This window comes from Orcinus orca, chromosome 13 (assembly GCF_937001465.1).
Source record: "Orcinus orca chromosome 13, mOrcOrc1.1, whole genome shotgun sequence".
In the NCBI taxonomy this organism is placed as follows: domain Eukaryota; kingdom Metazoa; phylum Chordata; class Mammalia; order Artiodactyla; family Delphinidae; genus Orcinus; species Orcinus orca.
In genome coordinates, this window is record NC_064571.1 from 11,724,193 (window position 1) to 11,742,845 (window position 18,653).

General features: G+C 43.3%; 1 protein-coding gene across 2 annotated transcripts in view; it reads left to right on the forward strand.

Moving 5' to 3' along the window:
- Positions 1-18,653, forward strand: part of POLR1B (RNA polymerase I subunit B) — a 29,678-nt gene that overhangs the window by 1,181 nt on the left and 9,844 nt on the right. For both annotated transcript variants that reach the window (XR_007470816.1, XM_004276759.3), the window contains exons 2-12: positions 2,602-2,769; positions 3,021-3,167; positions 5,430-5,562; positions 8,094-8,230; positions 9,137-9,360; positions 9,939-10,110; positions 13,041-13,212; positions 13,982-14,263; positions 15,380-15,513; positions 16,778-16,948; positions 17,745-17,901. Coding sequence is in view for 1 of the 2 variants with exons in the window: in XM_004276759.3 (XP_004276807.1) it covers positions 2,602-2,769; positions 3,021-3,167; positions 5,430-5,562; positions 8,094-8,230; positions 9,137-9,360; positions 9,939-10,110; positions 13,041-13,212; positions 13,982-14,263; positions 15,380-15,513; positions 16,778-16,948; positions 17,745-17,901 (1,897 nt within the window). In the remaining variant the exon portion in view is untranslated. The remainder of the gene's footprint in view (positions 1-2,601; positions 2,770-3,020; positions 3,168-5,429; positions 5,563-8,093; positions 8,231-9,136; positions 9,361-9,938; positions 10,111-13,040; positions 13,213-13,981; positions 14,264-15,379; positions 15,514-16,777; positions 16,949-17,744; positions 17,902-18,653) is intronic.

The window sequence follows — 18,653 nt, forward strand, 5'->3', positions numbered from 1 at the left end:
GCCTGGACTCATTGTATCATGTCTATGAGAAAAATTATACGTCTACTTAAAAGTTAATTGGCCCTGGGGTTTATGAAAACAATGAAAAAGAGCCCAGTGTTGAGATGATCAAGGAAGGTTTGACCTAAAATGATGGAGCACATGTACGTAAGAGATTTTTATGGGTAATATGTGGACCAGCAGTTCTCAAACTTTTTGGTCCCAGGACCCCTTTCCACTCATAAAATTCTTGAGCGATTCCCAAAGAGCTTTTGTTTATTCTATTAGAAACTGAAATTGAGAAATCTTAAAAATACTAATTCATTGAAAAAGAGACCAATTTTATATTAACTTTTTATAAAAAATATTTTCTAAAGCAAAAATGAAATTAGTAGATGAATGATACTTTTGTGTATCTTTTTAATGTTTGGCTTATTAGAAGACAGCTGGATTCTCAACTCTGCGTGTATAGTCAGTCTCTTTTGATATGTTGTTTTGGTTGAAATACATGAAGAAAATCTGACCCAGATAACGATGCTGCAATTTAGTTTTTGAAAATGTTGTTCCATGAAGCACAGTAAGGTAAATGACTAATGTTTACAAAACCAAGGGGAAAATAGCCTTCATCGGATCTTGTTTTGCCCAGTTTCTTTGGAGTAGATTCCTCCATCTGTGAGTGCAAGTTGATATGTCTGTCACGTTTGTGAATTGCCTACTTGCTAAAGTTTATTTGTAACCCCCAAACCAGTACTCGCCAACATCTGCAGGGACAAAAAATTTGAGTTGCCCATTGTACAGCCATCCCAACTCAGGTACGATAAGGCGACACTCTTGCTTTCTTGTTTCAAGTTCTTATACTAAAAATAATGAGATAGTAAGAGAGATATGCTCATTTTTTTCCAGCAGATTCAAAGTGTTCTTTTCAAAGTTTCTTCCGTTTTTCACGTTCTTATTATGTTCTTTTTGTTGGTGATTTTGCTGTTCAAAACAGACATCATGCGTAGTGCTGAAGTGCTGTGTAATGTTGCTAAGTGTGAGAAGGCTGTGATGTGCCTTCAGAGAAAATGTATGTTAGATAACCTTTGTTCAGTCATGAGCTAGTGCTGATGGCTGTGAGATCAGTGTTAAGGAACCACGGTATGTATTAAATAAGATGTTCCTAAGTAGAAACACGCATAAAGGGTATTCCCTGGTGGTCCAGCGGGTAAGACTCTGTGCTCCCAATGCAGGGGGTCCAGGTTCAATCCCTGGTCAGGGAAATAGATCCCACATGCATGCTGCAACTAAAGATCCCGCATGCTGCAACTAAACACGCTGCAACAAAGATCCCGGGTGCCACAGCTAAGAGCCGGTGCAGCCAAAATAAATAAATGTTTTTAAAAAGAAAGAAAGAAAGAAAGAAACCCACATAAAGCAAGGTTATGTATTGATCAGTTAATGAAATGTTGTGATCAGAGACTGGCAGGAACCTAACTTTGTATTTCCCCTGAGAACAGAGGTTCAGAATTCACTGATTCAGCGCTTGTGGTGAATTTATGGGCCATAACTATCTTGAATAATGAGAATTGGCTGCGTTGAGATATAGATAGTGCAGCAAATGGCTGGAGAAAGTGAATCTTCTAATCTCCTTTTGTAAACTATTGCTCTATCCTGAAATAGGAAATATGTTAAATTTTTATTTTAGAATAAAATACTGAATTCTAAAATACCAGCTTTAGATAAAATTTTAAAGTTTAGAAAAGGTCAGTTGAACTCACGTGAGGTGGAAGAACCTCCCTCGTATTCTTAGCTCCATTTTTGGCATTCTTGCTATTTCAGCACTAAGGCCAGGAGGTTGTTTAGAGTTAATACGTAGGAGAACTCAGTGATGCCCCTTCCTCAGTTCAGCAGCGCTCCCCCCGGGGAGTGGTACAAAGAAGCAACTGCTGTGGAAGGGGAAGAACCACCATGACCACCACCAACCCCTTGCATGGCTCTGGCTTCAGTGTGAGGCCACCGTGGAATGAAATGTACAAAGATCAGCCTAAAGAATGGCATTATTAGAGTGTCTGTTGCTAAATCAGTAGGGTGTGTATCCTTGCTCTGTTGGCAGGAGTCCCATTTGTCTTGCATGCAGAGGGTACAAGGTACAAATGGGAGGGGTGGGGGAGAAATTAGGAGTTTGAGATTAACATATACACACTACTATATATAAAATAGGTAAACATCAAGGACCTACTGTATAGCACAGGGAACTAACTATACTCGATATCTTGTAATAAACTATAATGGAAAAGAAACTGAAAAAGAATAGATGTGTGTGTGTGTGTGTGTTTATTATATATAAGAATAGAGAAGTCAAGCAGTTGGTTCAGAGAACAGCTTTGTTCTGTACACAGCTGTATCCCTAGAACCTGCTACAGAATCGGACATGTAGTAGACAGTCAAAAAAAATCTTGTTAATGCATTACAGTTTTAGGTACTTAGGATATGAGTAGACTGGATGTAGCTTTAGCTGTTTTTCGGATGTGTCACATTAGCATTATAGCCATCAATGCTTATAGAACACATGGGATTTGAAAGAGTCTTAGAGAAAAAATACCTTGGAAATGCAAGCAGCTAACAGTGTGAATTGTGTTTCAGGCCATCCCTCCCTTTGAATTTGCTTTCAAAGATGAGCGGATCTCTCTTACTATTGTGGATGCTGTCATCAGTCCACCCACAGTTCCAAAAGGGAGCATCTGTAAAGAGCTCAATGTTTATCCAGCAGAATGCCGGGGCCGAAGGAGCACCTACCGGGGAAAGCTGACGGTGAGTACAAGAGACAGTGTATGACTTGCACACTGTACATTTTTGAGAATAAACCTGGTGCCTAACACAGTTTATACCAGAATTCTACTTTCTTAGTGCTGTCATCCAAGAGATGCCATCTTTTCAATCTAAAGCATAAAATCATTTAGTGTATGGTCTTCTGCCTTAATCTCTTCAAATACTCATTCTTGTAGATCTGGATATTTCCTTTTGTACGAAATAATTTTTTTCTCTCTCTTATTTTCATTTAGGCCGATATCAGCTGGGCAGTGAATGGAATCTCGAAAGGAATCATTAAACAGTTTCTTGGCTATGTTCCCATCATGGTGAAATCCAAGCTTTGCAACTTATACAACCTTCCTCCAAAAGCCCTCATCCAGCACCACGAGGAAGCAGAGGTACCCACAGGGGTCCCATGCAGTCAAAGGCCAGGTGACAGTAGAAAGCGCCGGAGCTGGGCGAGAGAGGACGGGAAGCTTGTCGGGAGTGGGGGAGGGGTGTCCAGATTTCTTTCTCTGCTTCAGTCTCTGGATAGGTAACGTGGGGCATTGATGTTTTGTCTGCACACTGCATAGGCCTCATAATGAGTCTCACATGAGACAATGTATGAAAAAAAAACCACTCCAGTTAGAGAATATGATTATTATGGGGAAAGAATTGGTAGGTTTTTCCTACCAACTGATACATATTTAGATATGTATTTGGTTTTTTTAAAGCTGTCTTAACCCACATATCTGTCTCAAATGTCTGCTTTACCCACAGTCAGATTCTGTGGACGTATTAAATGCTTCATATACCTTCCATTCAAGCCCTGTTAGGTGGCTTTGCAGTATTAAGTTGAAGTAATCAAGACATGCAAAAACTACAAATAGAACTACCATATGACCCAGCAATCCCACTACTGGGCATACACCCTGAGAAAACCATAATTCAAAAAGAGTCATGTAGGGCTTCCCTGGTGGCGCAGTGGTTGAGAGTCTGCCTGCCGATGCAGGGGACACGGGTTCGTGCCCCGGTCCGGGAAGATCCCACATGCCGCGGAGCGGCTGGGCCCGTGAGCCATGGCCGCTGAGCCTGTGCGTCCGGAGCCTGTGCTCCGCAACGGGAGAGGCCACAACAGTGAGAGGCCCGCGTACCGCAAAAAAAAAAAAAAAAAAAAGAGTCATGTACCAAAATGTTCATTGCAGCTCTATTTACAATAGCCAGGAGATGGAAACAACCTAAGTGTCCATCATTGGATGAATGGCTAAAGAAGATGTGACACATACGTACAATGGAATATTACTTAGCCATAAAAAGAAACGAAATTGAGCTATTTGTAATGAGGTGGATAGACCTAGAGTCTGTTATACAGAGTGAAGTAAGTCAGAAAGAGAAAGACAAATACCGTATGCTAACACATATATATGGAATTTAAGAAAAAAAAATGTCATGAAGAACCTAGGGGTAAGACAGGAAGAAAGACACAGATCTACTAGAGAATGGACTTGAGGATATGGGGAGCAGGAAGGGTAAGCTGTGACAAAGCGAGAGAGAGGCATGGACATACATACACTACCAAACATAAGGTAGATAGCTAGTGGGAAGCAGCTGCATAGCACAGGGAGATCAGCTCGGTGCTTTGTGACCGCCTGGAGAGGTGGGGTAGGGAGGGTGGGAGGGAGGGAGACGCAAGAGGGAAGAGATATGGGAACATATGTATATGTATAACTGATTCACTTTGTTATAAAGCAGGAACTAACACACCTGTAAAGTATAATTGTAAAGCAATTATACTCCAATAAAGATGTAAAAAAAAAAAAAAAAGACCAGCAGACTCTGCTTACAACAGGGGGGCTGTGTTGTGTGGTGGGAAGAGGGTTTTGGTGGCAGATCTGGGTTTGACATCCAGCTGTTCCGCTTACCAGTCCCACACCTTTGGGAAATTTAATCTCCCTGAGCCTCAGTTTTCTCTTCTGAAAATGGGCATATAGCTCTCTCTCATTATTATGGGATTAAATGTTATGCTGACATAGAGCACTCAGCGTGATATGCCTGCTTCATAGTAGCTCCTTATTTATTACAGAAACGTTCTATTAACTTATTAAAAATTAAATATTAAAAATATTTTCCTATTTAATCCAAATTTCTGGTTTCCAGAGCTTTCATACAGTCAAAAGTTTTTTAACTTATTCAAGAAGCCATACTTGTCTGGAAGCTAAACGATTACTGTTTTCATCTTTAGACTTCTCTTTGGAGTAACTTGTTTTTGTTTGTTTGTTTGTTTGTTTTGCGGTACGCGGGCCTCTCACTGCTGTGGCCTCTCCTGTTGCGGAGCACAGGGTCCGGATGCGCAGGCTCAGCGGCCATGGCTCACGGGTCCAGCCACTCTGCGGCATGTGGGATCTTCCTGGACCAGGGCTCAAACCCGTATCCCCTGCATTGGCAGGCGGACTCTCAACCACTGCGCCACCAGGGAAGCCCTCTACAGCCGTTTTAATGTGCTTAAGAAGACTTAATAAAGTCTGCAGTTTCCAAGGGATCCACAGTTCCTCTTGCCCGAGTGCTCCTCTTCTGCACATCTGTTTACGAATGAGGGTGGTGATTGCAGTTGGTCAGTTTCATGTTTACGGGTAGTTCTATATCTTTGTTTAACAAATTTTAATTCATCTCTTTGGCAGGAAATGGGAGGCTATTTTATAATCAATGGCATCGAAAAAGTCATACGAATGTTGATTATGCCTCGCAGAAATTTCCCCATTGCAATGGTAAGACCAAAATGGAAAAGCAGAGGGCCTGGCTATACTCAGTATGGTAAGTTGTAGTGATTTTTTGGAATGTTCTTTTAGAAAAATTTAAGCTATTTTATTGGGTCGGCCAAAAGGTTCGTTCGTTTTTTTCCGTAAGATGGCTCTAATAGCAGTTAGTTGTCTTTAACTTCATTCGAAACAATTCTGTTAGATTGTATTTGACAGCTGTCATATCAGCGTGCATTTAAAAAAAGACATCAAAATTAGTGAATTTTTGTGTAGCCATTTTAATATTCAAGATGAAAGAAAAAAATCAACATTTTTCAGCATATTATGTTTTATTATTTCAAGAAAGGTAAAAACGCAACTGAAACGCAAAAAAAATTTGTGCAGTGTGTGGAGAAGGTGCCATGACTGACTGAACGTGTCAAAAGTGGTTTGCAAAGTTTCGTGCTGGAGATTTCTCTGGACGATGCTCCACAGTCGGGTAGACCAGTTGAAGTTGATAGCGATCAAATCGAGACATTAATTGAGAAAAATTAACGTTATAGGACTTCCGTGGTGGCGCAGTGGTTAAGAATCCACCTGCCAATGCAGGGGACACGGGTTTGAGCCCTGGTCCGGGAAGATCCCACATGCCACGGAGCAACTAAGCCCGTGCGCCACAACTACTGAGCCTGTGCTCTGGACCCCGTGAGCCACAGCTACCGAGCCCACGTGCCACAACTACTGAAGCCCGCGCGCCTAGAGTCCATGCTCTGCAACAAGAGAAGCCACCATAATAAGAAGCCTGCACACCACAACGAAGAGTAGCCCCCACTTGCTGCAACTAGAGAAAGCCTGCGCACAGCAATGAAGACCCAAGGCAGCCAAAAATTAATAAATAAAATAAAAAAATTTTTTAAAATCAACATTATGCCACGCGGGAGATAGCTGACATACTCAAAATATCCAAATCAAGTGTTGAAAATCATTTGCATCAGCTTGGTTATGTGAATCGGTTTGATGTTTGGGTTCCACGTAAGTTAAGCGAAAAAAACTTTCTTGACCTTATTTCTGCATGCGATTCTCTACTGAAATGTAATGAAAACATTCCGTTTTTAAAACAAATTGTGATGGGCGATGAAAAGTGGATACTGTACAGTAATGTGGAACAGAAGAGATCATGGGGCAAGTGAAATCAACCACCACCAACCACACCAAAGGCCGGTCTTCATCCAATAAAGGTGATGTTGTGTATATGGTGGGATTGGAAGGGAGTCCTCTATTATGAGCTCCTTCCGGAAAACCAAACGATTGATTCCAACAAGTACTGCTCCCAGTTAGACCAACTGAAAGCGGCACTCGACAAAAAGCGTCTGGAATTAGTCAACAGAAAACACATAGTCTTCCATCAGGATAATGCAAGACCGCATGTTTCTTTGATGACCACTCAAAACTGTTATAGCTTGGCTGGGAAGTTCTGATTCACCCTCCGTATTCACCACACATTGCTCCTTCGGATTGCCATTTACTTTGGTCTTTACAAAATTCTCTTTTTTTTTAATAAATTTATTTTATTTATTTATTTTTGGCTGCGTTGGGTGTTTGTTGCTGTGCGCGGGCTTTCTCTAGTTGCGGTGAGCAGGGGCTACTCTTTGTTGCAGCGCACGGGCTTCTCATTGCAGTGGCTTCTCTTGTTGCGGAGCATGGGCTCTAGGCACGCAGCCTTCAGTAGTTGTAGCACGTGGGCTCGGTAGTTGTGGCTCGCGGGCTCCAGAGCGTAGGCTCAGTAGTTGTGGCGCAGGGACTTAGTTGCTCCGTGGCATGTGGGATCTTCCTGGACCAGGGCTCAAACCCGTGTTCCCTGCATTGGCAGGTGGATTCTTAACCACTGCGCCACCAGGGAAGCCCCAAAATTCTCTTAATGAAAAAAATTTCAGTTTCCTGGAAGACTGCAAAAGGCACCTGGAACAGTTCTTAGCTTAAAAAGATAAGTTTTGGGAAGATGGAATTATGAAGTTGCCTGAAAAATGGCAGAAGGTAGTGGAGCAAAAGGGTGAATACGTTGTTCAATAAAGTTCTTGGTGAAAATGAAAAATATGTCTTTTATTTTTACTTAAAAACCGAAGGCACGTTTTGGTCCACCCGATATTAAAAAGTAGATGCATCCAAACAGAGTCTTTGATATTTTTCTCCCATATATGTATAATTTTTTGTTTTTCTGTTAAGCATTTCTGTGTTATAATTTCATAGTGGGAAACCTTTCTACTGTGTTCAGTTTTTTTTCAAACTGAATGAACACATGTATTTATTTTACTGCTTACGGTGCTGAAGGATGCTGACTTGGCCAGGTGTAGGTACAGGCCTCGGAACTCTTCTGGTTCAGGGTATGTGGCACTCCCCTCGGTCTCTGGCTGACAGTGACCTGGCCTCTGTTGGATCACTCTCCGTGACAGTGGCTGGCTTCACAAGATAGCATTTTGCATTCACGAGCCCTGTAGTTAAACAATTTATTCTTATAATTGAGCTAAAAATCAGTCTCTAATTGTAGCCATGCATGCTAAGTGGCAGTGTTGCTGAGTTTCTGACCGTTTGCTCTGTTTGTTTAAATAGGAGTTTCAATGCACTGTGTGAGGGAAGAACATTCCGCCGTCAATATGAACCTTCACTACTTGGAAAATGGCACGGTTATGTTGAACTTTATTTACCGGAAAGAACTGTTTTTTTTTCCTTTGGGATTTGCACTTAAGGTGTGACTTACTGAATATACTTCTCTCGTTAGGGAGTGAGTCATTGCAAGTGGTGTCCCGTGCAGGATGGATATAGGTTGTCCTCATCAGAGTTCATGCTGTGCTGGCATCTCCTACTGCTCCATAATAAGTTACCTCAGGGAATTTCCCGGTGGTCCAATGGTTAGGACTCCTCGCTTTCATTGCCGAGGGCCTGGGTTCGATCATTGGTTGGGGAACTAAGATCCTGCAAGCCACGTGGCGCGGCCACCAACAAAAAAAGTTAACTTAAAAGGCAGTGGCTAAAGCATCGCTAAACATTTCTCTCACAGTTTCTGCGGTCAGGAGTTTGGAAGTGGCTGCAGATTTGGGCAGCTCTGGCCGGGGTCTCCGGAGGTTGCCGTGAGATGTCAGCGGGGGCTACAGTTGTTTAGAAGGCTTGCCCGGGGCTGGAGGATCCCCTTCCGAGGCGGTTCCCTCATGGCTGGCAAGTCACTGTGGGCTGTTGGCAGGAGGTCTCAGTTCCTCTCCACGTGGGCCTTTGCACAGGCTGCTTTGAGGCAGCTGTCTTCCCCAGAGAGTTAGCCAGGAGAGCAAGGCGGGAGCTGGAGGGCCCTTGAGACCCTGCCTTGAGAGTCATGCTTCAGCTTTTCCACCATGTTCCATCGGTCACACTGGCCAGCCCTGGCTCAGTGTGGAGGAGACCAAGGTTGTGGATACCGGGAGGTGAGGATCATGGGACCATCTTGGTGTCTATCATACAAGCATCGCCCTGATTTTGAAGAGCTCACTTGGATTCAGCGATAGCGGAGTGCTAATTTTTCTCGGGTATTAAAAAAAAAAAAAAAAAGAACAGAATGGTTACTAAATGATTGAGATGGTTTAGTTATTAGCAATTTTAAAAAAGAACCTTTTTTTCTTTTCTAGGCACTTGTCAGCTTTTCCGATTATCAGATTTTTCAGGAGCTCATCAAAGGAAAGGAAGATGACTCTTTCTTTAGGAACTCTGTTTCTCAGATGTTAAGGATTGTAATGGAAGAGGGATGTTCCACACAAAAACAGGTCCTTAGCTATCTGGGGGAACGCTTCAGAGTAAAACTCAGTCTTCCTGACTGGTACCCAAATGAACACGCTGCAGAGTTTCTCTTCAGGTATGTGTGCTTTTGTTTATTGGGGGTGGAGGGTGTCCATGCTTCCTTGTATTGATGTAGCTGGGGCTGGTGAGTCATCTGGGAATCAGAATGGCCCTGGGGGTAGGGTTCTGGCTTAGAGCAAAGTAGGGCCCAGCTTTGTTTCTGCAGTCATCCTCGCCTTTTTTTTTTCTGGTAGCTTCATACCTTGTGTTGTACTTTAAAACTTTTGAAATAACTTCAGACTTCCAGAATTGCTGCAAAAATAGTACATTGGACACTCTCGTTCACTAGTTCTTAATATTTTTACCACTTTGCTTTGTTGCTTTCTCTGCATATCATCAGCGTTTTTCTTTCTGCATCCTTGAAAGTTGCAGGCATCACGTCCCTTTATTTCCCCAAGGCTAGGACTTGGTCTTCTGTAACCACTGTGTAGTTATTAAAGGAGCCCTGCTCTAGACCAGCGCTGTCCGATCTGTATCCACGAGCCACACGCTGAGCATCTGAATGGCCAGTGCAGCCGAGAAGCTGAATTCAGTAGGACATCGAGTAGTATCGGCGGCTGAATCGTTCTAAGCTTTTCCTTTCTCTTTTGGCAGCCAGTGCATCTGTATCCACTTGAAATCCAACACTGAAAAGTTTTATGTGCTTTGTCTCATGACCCGGAAGCTCTTTGCTTTAGCCAAAGGAGAGTGCATGGAGGAGAATCCTGACAGTTTAGTGAATCAAGAGGTCCTGACCCCCGGGCAGCTCTTCCTCATGTTTCTGAAGGTAAATGCAGGCTGCTTCACCCCAGAGCAGTCGTACCTCTTGTGGGATGACGTGGCCATTTCCAGCAGTATTGTTTCCTGCATGTTTAAAATTTCTCGTTTGGGCATTTTATGTAGTCTTTTTTTTTTTTTCTTTTCTACTTTTTGTTTGTTTAGCAGTAACGGACTTACAGATCTTAGCTTGGCCAGGTTCAGAAATGTCTTTAATGTTTTTATAGAAGCTAAATAAAGACAATATCAAATCTTGGTCATAACATTAATGATAAAGTGTAAATGGCCTATATACACACATCCAGTCAGTCCCCATTATTCACAGAGTCTGTACTTGTGAATTCACCTACTCGCTAAAATTTATTTGGAACGCCAGCAGTGTCAGCACTCCCGGGATCATTTGCAGACATGCACAGGTGCTGAAGAACTGGAGTTTCCTGATGTTCATGGCCCCAGCTGAGGTCTGATGAGCTGTACACAAGGGTCTCTACTGCCACGCTTTTCACAGTTTTGTGCTTTCTGTTGGTGATTTTGCTGTTTAAAGTGACCCCCAGGCTCAGTGCTGAAGTACCGTCTAGTGTTCCTAAGTGTAAGAAGGCTGCGACGTTCCTTATGGAGAAAACACTTGACAGACTTTGTTCAGGCATGAGTTACGGTGCTGTTTGCTCTGAGCTCAGTGGTAACGAATCAACAGAATAAACTAAGGTGTCTCTCAACAAACACAAAAAATGAGGTCAGGTATCGATCAGTTGACGAAAACGTTGTCAACGACCAGAGACTCCCTGAAGTCTAACCCTGCATTTCCCCTAGGAGCAGTGCTTCTGTGCTCGCCAATGCAGTGTTCACAGAGACAGGATAGGACACAATTACTGTAAATAATGAGAACTCTGTGTGTGTTGGGAGAGAATGTTGGCATGACACAAAAATAATTGTATAAGCAAGTTGACTTGGTAGCATTTTATATTTTGAATATCATCCCTAAAAAAGATTTAATCTAAGAGATAACAGAACAACGGCAGGGAAGATGGAGAGGACTGAAGTAAAAATCTCCAAGTTCCTAATCTGGTCAATAATTAAATTCTTACTTGAAGGTAATAACTTTTGTTTCTGTCTGCTCTGTCTATAAAATTAGATTGAGAAATTTTGGTAGTCTAGCATTTCCCTGATAAAAATTCAAATCAGGCAGAAGTTTCAGTCACCTTTAAAGACTAATTTACATTTCCCTCCTTAAACTGAAGCATGTGGGTTCGTTGCGAGCTGGCCATGTTAGAAGTACCTTCACTTGCACGACATTACCAAGGTGACCTGTTTCAGCAACAGAGGAAAGGAAACTTGGGACTTTTTCAGAGAATTCATTGCTTAAAAGTGTCTGATTTCCTTACCTTTGCCTCCGTTATACTCAAGCTTTTAAACCTCTGAATTCGGGACATGAAAGCAATCTTCAGAAGGTTCACGACAGTGACCTGATACGAATGACAGGCTTGTATAACCATCTCAGTGAGTGTTGCCACAGAGACTGAGGTCCCTGTGATTGGGTCCGAGGCTGCTTAACAGGGTTGGGGAGTGAGGGACGCTGAAGCGATTCCGCTCTGAAGTGTGAGAGCAGATGGGGAGATGCTGTACTTCCTTCTCAGCGCTGCGTCGCTCTTGTCCGCCCATCTCCACATTAGCCCTTTTACCAGAGAGGCTGGTGAGCCTCATGGGAAGGCTTCCTGGAGGGCTCTCGCTTGCTTCTGCTTGTACTGAGTGTACAGACCGCACAGACAGGTCCACAATCGCTCGCCTGCAATTCCAGATCCAGAAAGTATGAGAACCGAAAAAAACAATGAGAGTTGGCAGCAAAACCTGATCCGAACCAACAGGAGGCTGTTTGTAACTTGCATTTGCTCTACTTAGTATGACAGTTTGTGTTTCAGGGTAGAAATGTGTTCGATTATGAGCCCGTGCCTCAGTCTCCATCATGGGTGTTAGGTAATAAAAGGTCTGTGTGCCTGTCACCTTTCGGAAGCCTAAAAAATTCTTAATACTGAAGTGCATTTGGCCCACGGGTTTTCAGAGGTCCTGTAATGCCGTGCTTCCTGAGGAAGAGTTTGTTGTGCGGCTGAAGTAACCATGCAGAGCGCCCGCTTGTTGTACGTGCCCAGTAAATGCTAGCTAACCTCGAAGAGACCACGGGCAGGCCTCTGACCCAGGAGGAAAGTTTAGCTCACTCTTTCCGCCTCCCCGTCTCCGGTTCCAGAGCATTTTACCCACATCTCTGTTCCTCATCTCTGACTTCTTTCCTCTTTTCTCTTTTGTTTTCTCTTCCTTTTCCATTATGTTTCAACTTTTATATGAGAAGAACGTGTCAGTCTTTCCTACTGGCTTGTCAGTCAGGGGTCCTGTGTGTTGGGTGTCATTTGGGGACTTCGGGCTGCTGCTTTGTCTCAGGGCTTTGTTGTTGTTGCCTGTTTCTGGGGTTGAAGGTCTTGCGATAGTTTGATAAGAGCATTTGAATTAAAAACTTTTCTAAGGCCCAAGCAAACCAGTTTTGGTTCTTTTCCATTAGTGTGGGTAATCTCGACTGGGAGCGATTTTGTTCCACCCCAAGGGACCTTTGAGAGTGTCTGGAGGCATTTTTGTGGGTAAGGGCCAGGGATGCTGCGGTAACATCCCACAGCTCACAGAACAGCCCCTCGTCACAAAGAACTATCCAGCCAGCTGCCCACAGTGCCGAGGCGAACCTCAGCACTGCGGAAGTCTGTATCTTCTGTCTTAAGAAATGCCTGAGCTGCAATAGTACTTTGAAAAGCTGTTTTTTCAGGTTTATAGTTTAGAAGTTTTCCGTGTCAAACGTACGAATTAGTGGGCTGTTGTTATGGATGTGCAGGTTATGTAAGAGTAAATATCCAACGTGTGCTCATCAAAATACCTAAAAATTTAAAGTTTTTCTTATTTCAGGAAAAATTGGAAGCTTGGTTAGCATCTATTAAAATAGCTATAGACAAGAAGGCCCAGAAGACCAATGTGTCCTTAAACACTGAAAATTTGATGAAGATTTTTACTCTGGGAACAGACCTTACAAAACCATTTGAATATCTTCTTGCTACTGGGAATCTACGTTCTAAAACAGGTGAAATTAAACAGAGAGGCTTCATTTAGTTACGATTTTCAAATCATTTGCTTAATGTAGATTTATATATTGCTGAGAGAGATTCTTTTCAAAAGTGAACTTCTTACTCATTAAAGACAGATTTCATGTTGTAAATTTTGACAGGTGTATATTGGGCTGCAGACAGTCTGTCTGTATAGTTGAAATCTAATTTTAATGATCAAATGCGTTTCCCGTGCCTCTTTCTAGAAAACTAAAGAAAGCTTAGATCTCTGAGGAAAGGTTAACTGGATGGGTTGTCTGGGAGGGTTGTTAGACGTGCGCATCCCTAAACCAGTTGTATTAGAATGACTGGAAAACTTTAAAAAGCGGTTATTGAGGGCCCAGAAATCTTTTTTTTTTTTTTTTAAAACAGATGATACTGGTGCAGATTCCTTAAGGGCTAACAAATGCTTGTGTGTTATCCAGCCCTCTTGGATGAATCCCATTTAATTACTTGCTGTTTTATTACTCATTTAATGTTTTCCCACAAAGGAGATAGTGTAGAGGAGATGGAGAAACAGCGAGGCTAATACAGTTTGTGAAATCTGGGGATTTTTACTATGTTTTTAAGCTCTTCCCCTCACCAGAGCTGAGTAAACTTTGTGATAACTGAGTAAACTTTGTGATAACCCACTCTGTGATCTCTAGTGTACTCTGAGGTTTTATCTTATCAGAGCCTCCAGTAAAAGATAGGCTTTTTTTTTTCCCTTAAGTTTAGCCCATTTTCAATGACATTTGTTTTATTAAGGTCTCGGCTTCCTGCAAGATTCCGGACTTTGTGTTGTGGCTGACAAGCTGAACTTCATACGCTATCTCTCCCACTTCCGCTGTGTGCACAGAGGGGCAGATTTTGCCAAGATGCGGACCACCACAGTACGCAGGCTGCTGCCGGAGTCCTGGGGTTTCCTTTGCCCCGTGCACACCCCCGACGGGGAGCCCTGTGGTCTGATGAACCACTTAACCACCATATGTGAGGTCGTCACACAGTTTGTGTATACAGCATCTATTCCAGCTTTGCTCTGCAACTTGGGTAGGTGGTGTACAGCAGTCTTGTCTTGTTTGCTTGTGTGGGTTTTAACAGGTGCAAAGCTATTAAGTTGTGCTTCTTTGGGGGCTGAGCAGAGAATTCTTGTAAGGGCGATGGGTGAAACACTGTGGATAACCTGTGACATTGTGTAAAGCACTTGCTATCTTCAGAAGGTGTTTATGGCTCATGGAAGAGCGTTCTTTATTTAATTAGAGTCGATGCTTGGTATTTGCAGTACTTCTGTAAAGTCACCACTGGCACTGAATTAGCAGATACTGAGCCATTGTTCCTGGGGAAACAAAAGATTAGGTTCCTGTGAGCCTCTTGGCACAGCGTTTTCATCCGCTGGTACATAGTCTTGCTTTATGTGTGTTTCTGTTTAAAGACGCCTTATTTAATGTATATTGTTGATTCATTAATATTGAGCTCTCGGCCAACAGCACTGTAACGATAAGCTTATCTAACACGTTTTTCCGTAAGGCTCAGCACGGCCTCGTGCTTAGGAACCAGCACTTTCACACTGTGCTTGAAGGCCATTATAAACAGCAGAATCACCAACAAAAGCACAAAGATGCAAAAAACATGGCACTGAACAGAGTGCGGAAAGGACGCTTGTTTACAGTATGAGCTGAAACAGACAGCACGTCTGGTTTGAGCTCAGCTGGGAACACGTGTATCCGGCGATTCAAAATTTTCACTGCATGTCCTCAAATGATCAAAAAAGCGCCACTAGTATTGATATTGGGGTTACAAATAAAGTTTAGCTAGTAGGCAAATTTGTGATATGTGAACAATGAGGATCAAAGGTAATTAGATTATTGGGAAGAAGTTAACATGTTTACATGGCTCAGAAATCAAAATACAAAAGGTGCACAGGGAAAAGCCTCCCTTAAACCCCTGTCCCCCTGCCCCTCTCCTCACCGGCAGTTAGAGACAGTAGATTTGGGGGGTCCTTGCTGAAATGATTTAGATATTTACTCAGGCAATACAAAAACATTCCGGTGTAGAGACAAGATGACTAGATAGCTAAAATGATGAAGCACTTGTTGAATGTGGAGGGAAAGTTAAATGTCGGGAAAAGCATCCTGGTGTGATCATTCCGTTTCCTCGCTTCACCAGGCGTCACTCCGGTTGACGGAGCGCCACATCGGCCGTACAGCGAGTGCTACCCTGTCCTGCTGGACGGCGTCATGGTTGGCTGGGCGGATAAGGAGCTTGCTCCTGGCATTGCCGATTCTCTCCGACATTTTAAGGTGATCTTGAGTCTCTGTGAATTGTCCTGTCCTTCCGTCTTAGGTTTTCAGTCATTTTCTAGTTGTTGAGGTAGCCCCAGGGCATTCTCGAGTATCAAGGGGTCTGGAGGTCAGAAGCTAATTACAAAAGTGCCCATACATTCCCTCTGGTGGCAGCGTCTTGCCTTGTACTAACGTCATCAGTTAGGGTCAGTGACAGGTATTTGACCTGTACTTTTTCTTTTGGTGGTTTCATTGAGGCCCTAGTCTATTAATCTAACACACTTTTAACTTTTTTTTTCTTGGTAAATACTAGTGGCATATAGGGGACCTTGAAATATGGACTTTATATTTCAAGTAATATTGAAACTATACAGGATATAAGTCGTAACCTGTTGCCTTCTGGGTCCTGAGATACCTTTTTTTTTTTTTAAAGGCCATTCCACGCAGCACGTGGATCTTAGTTCCCCAACCAGGGATTGAATCCGTGCTCCCTGCATTGGGAGCGCAGAGTCTTAACCACTGGACTACCAGGGAAGTCCCTTGAAATACATTTTTTTTTAAGTAGAGGGCTTCCCTGGTGGTGCAGTGGTTGAGAGTCCGCCTGCCAATGCAGGGGACACAGGTTCGTGCCCCAGTTTGGGAAGATCCCACGTGCCGCCTTTTCACTGAATACATTTTAAAATAACACCAGTCATCTGTATATTATTTATTTATTTATTGTTTTAGTATTTATTTATTTGGCTGTGCCAGTTCTTAGTCGAGGCACACGGGATCTTCGTTGCGGCATACAGGATCTTTTAGTTGCGGCATGTGACCTCTTACTTGTGGCATGGGATCTAGTTCCCTGACCAGGGATCGAACCTGAGCCCTCTGCAGTGGGAGCTCAGAGTCTTAGCCACTGGACCGCCATGAAAGTCCCCAGTAATCTATGTTGTAGACATCAGAGGATAGAATTTCATTTAGTATGTCTACACGCACATTCTTGGTTTACCTTTTCCCCAGTCTCAGTTGTATGCAGTCTGCCTGATACTGGGACTGAGCCCCCAAGAAAGTAGGGCTTTTGCCAACTCTGGATATGGGGCGAACGGCCATCTGTGTGGGGTTGAGACTGGCAGGGCACTAGGTTTGTTACCTGCAAAACTGATTTAATTCTAAAGATGTTGCTTTTCACATTTGATCTGCTTCTCCACTATACCCACCTCCTGGGTGGCAGGGGAGATAGATGTAAAATACTTCATTTATTCTTAATTGAACTCTTTTTTTTTTTTTTTTTTGAGAACAGGTTTTGAGAGAAAAAAGAATTCCTCCCTGGATGGAGGTGGTCCTGGTCCCCATGACAGGAAAACCAAGTCTGTACCCAGGATTGTACCTTTTTACCACTCCTTGTAGACTGGTGCGGCCTGTGCAGAACTTGGAATTGGGCAAAGAAGAACTAATTGGAACTATGGAACAGGTACATAGACTATGTGTGATTGTATAGTATGCAACTTTCAGAGACTTAGTAACTATTTCTTTTTTAAAAGTGTTACTGGGGCTTCCCTGGTGGCGCAGTGGTTGAGAGTCCGCCTGCCGATGCAGGGGACGCGGGTTCGTGCCCCGGTCCGGGAAGCTCCCACATGCTGCGGAGCGGCTGGGCCCGTGAGCCATGGCCGCTGAGCCTGCGCGTCCGGAACCTGTGCTCCGCAGCGGAAGAGGCCACAGCAGTGAGAGGCCCGTGTATCGCAAAAAAAAAAAAAAAAAGGTGTAACTGTTATAATTACAATTGGGGCATTTGAAAGAAAGTCAAAGCTTATTTTCTGCCTCTTCTGTGACCAGCATGAAGCAGTTTTCATGCTCATCAAACTTGAGAGAGGGTTGGCAGTCACATGACTTGCCTTTCCCATCCCGCTCAACTCCCCACGTTCCTTGGCAGCCAGCTCTGCCTCGGGTGGTGAGACTGAAACGTTCCGTTAGAACCGCTCTCAATCTTTGCCTGCATTTCTGCAGTTGCAAACTCTGGGCTTTGTGCTACTTTAAAAAAAATGTTCCTCCTTCCTATCTCCCTTCACGATTGGACCAGGGTAGATTTAGAATGAAGTGTGTAAGGCATGTGGTATTTCTAACTGTGGATCCCTTCAGTGTTCATGATACTGGGTGGGAAGTTTTTCTTTCAAGTCTGTGAGAACTAAACTCTGAGAGATAGAGCTAATACGTGTTAGCAGTCACAGTTATTTTGTATGTTGAACTTCCTCGTCCTTCCTCTTTTCCAGATCTTCATGAACGTTGCTGTCTTTGAGGATGAGGTTTTGGCTGGCGTTACCACCCACCAGGAGCTCTTCCCTCACAGCCTGCTGAGTGTGATCGCCAACTTCATCCCTTTCTCTGATCACAACCAAAGTCCAAGAAACATGTACCAGTGCCAGATGGGTAAGGTGGAGGGGAAGGTGGTGGTAGTCACAGAAGAAAAGGGCTTGTAGTTTCTTTTTTAAATTTATTTATTTTATTTACTTTTTATTTTTGGCTGCGTTGGGTCTTCGTTGCTGCACGCTGGCTTTCTCTAGTTGTGGCGAGCCGGGGCTACTCTTTGTTGCGGTGTGCGGGCTCCTCATTATGGTGGTTTCTCTTGTTGTGGAGCACAGGCTCTAGGCGCTCGGGCTTCAGTAGTTGTGGCTCGCGGGCTCTAGAGCGCAGGCTCAGTAGTTGTGGCACACGGGCTTAGTTGCTCCACGGCATGTGGGATCTTCCTGGACCAGGGCTCGAACCTGTGTCCCCTGCGTTGGCAGGCAGATTCTTAACCACTGCGCCAGCAGGGAAGTGCCTTAAATCTGTTTTAAAAAATTAAATCTGTATGGTTTTCTGTCATTATTTCTAAAAATATTGCTTCTGCCTCATTCTCTCATCTCCTGAGACTTCAGTTATGCGTCATATATGTTACGCCTTTTAGTGTTGTCCCATAAGCCACTGCATTTTTGTTCTCTTTTTTCAATCTTTTTTTCTTCAGATTGGATCATTTTTATTGATCTATCATATTCACTGTCATCTAGTGCATTTTTATTTCAGAAAGTTAATTTTTTAGCTTAGAGCTTCCATTTGTTTCATTTTTATAGTTTGTTTTATCTGAGAGTCTGATCTTCATTCATCGTGAACATAATTTTCCATTACATGAGCATAGTTATAAC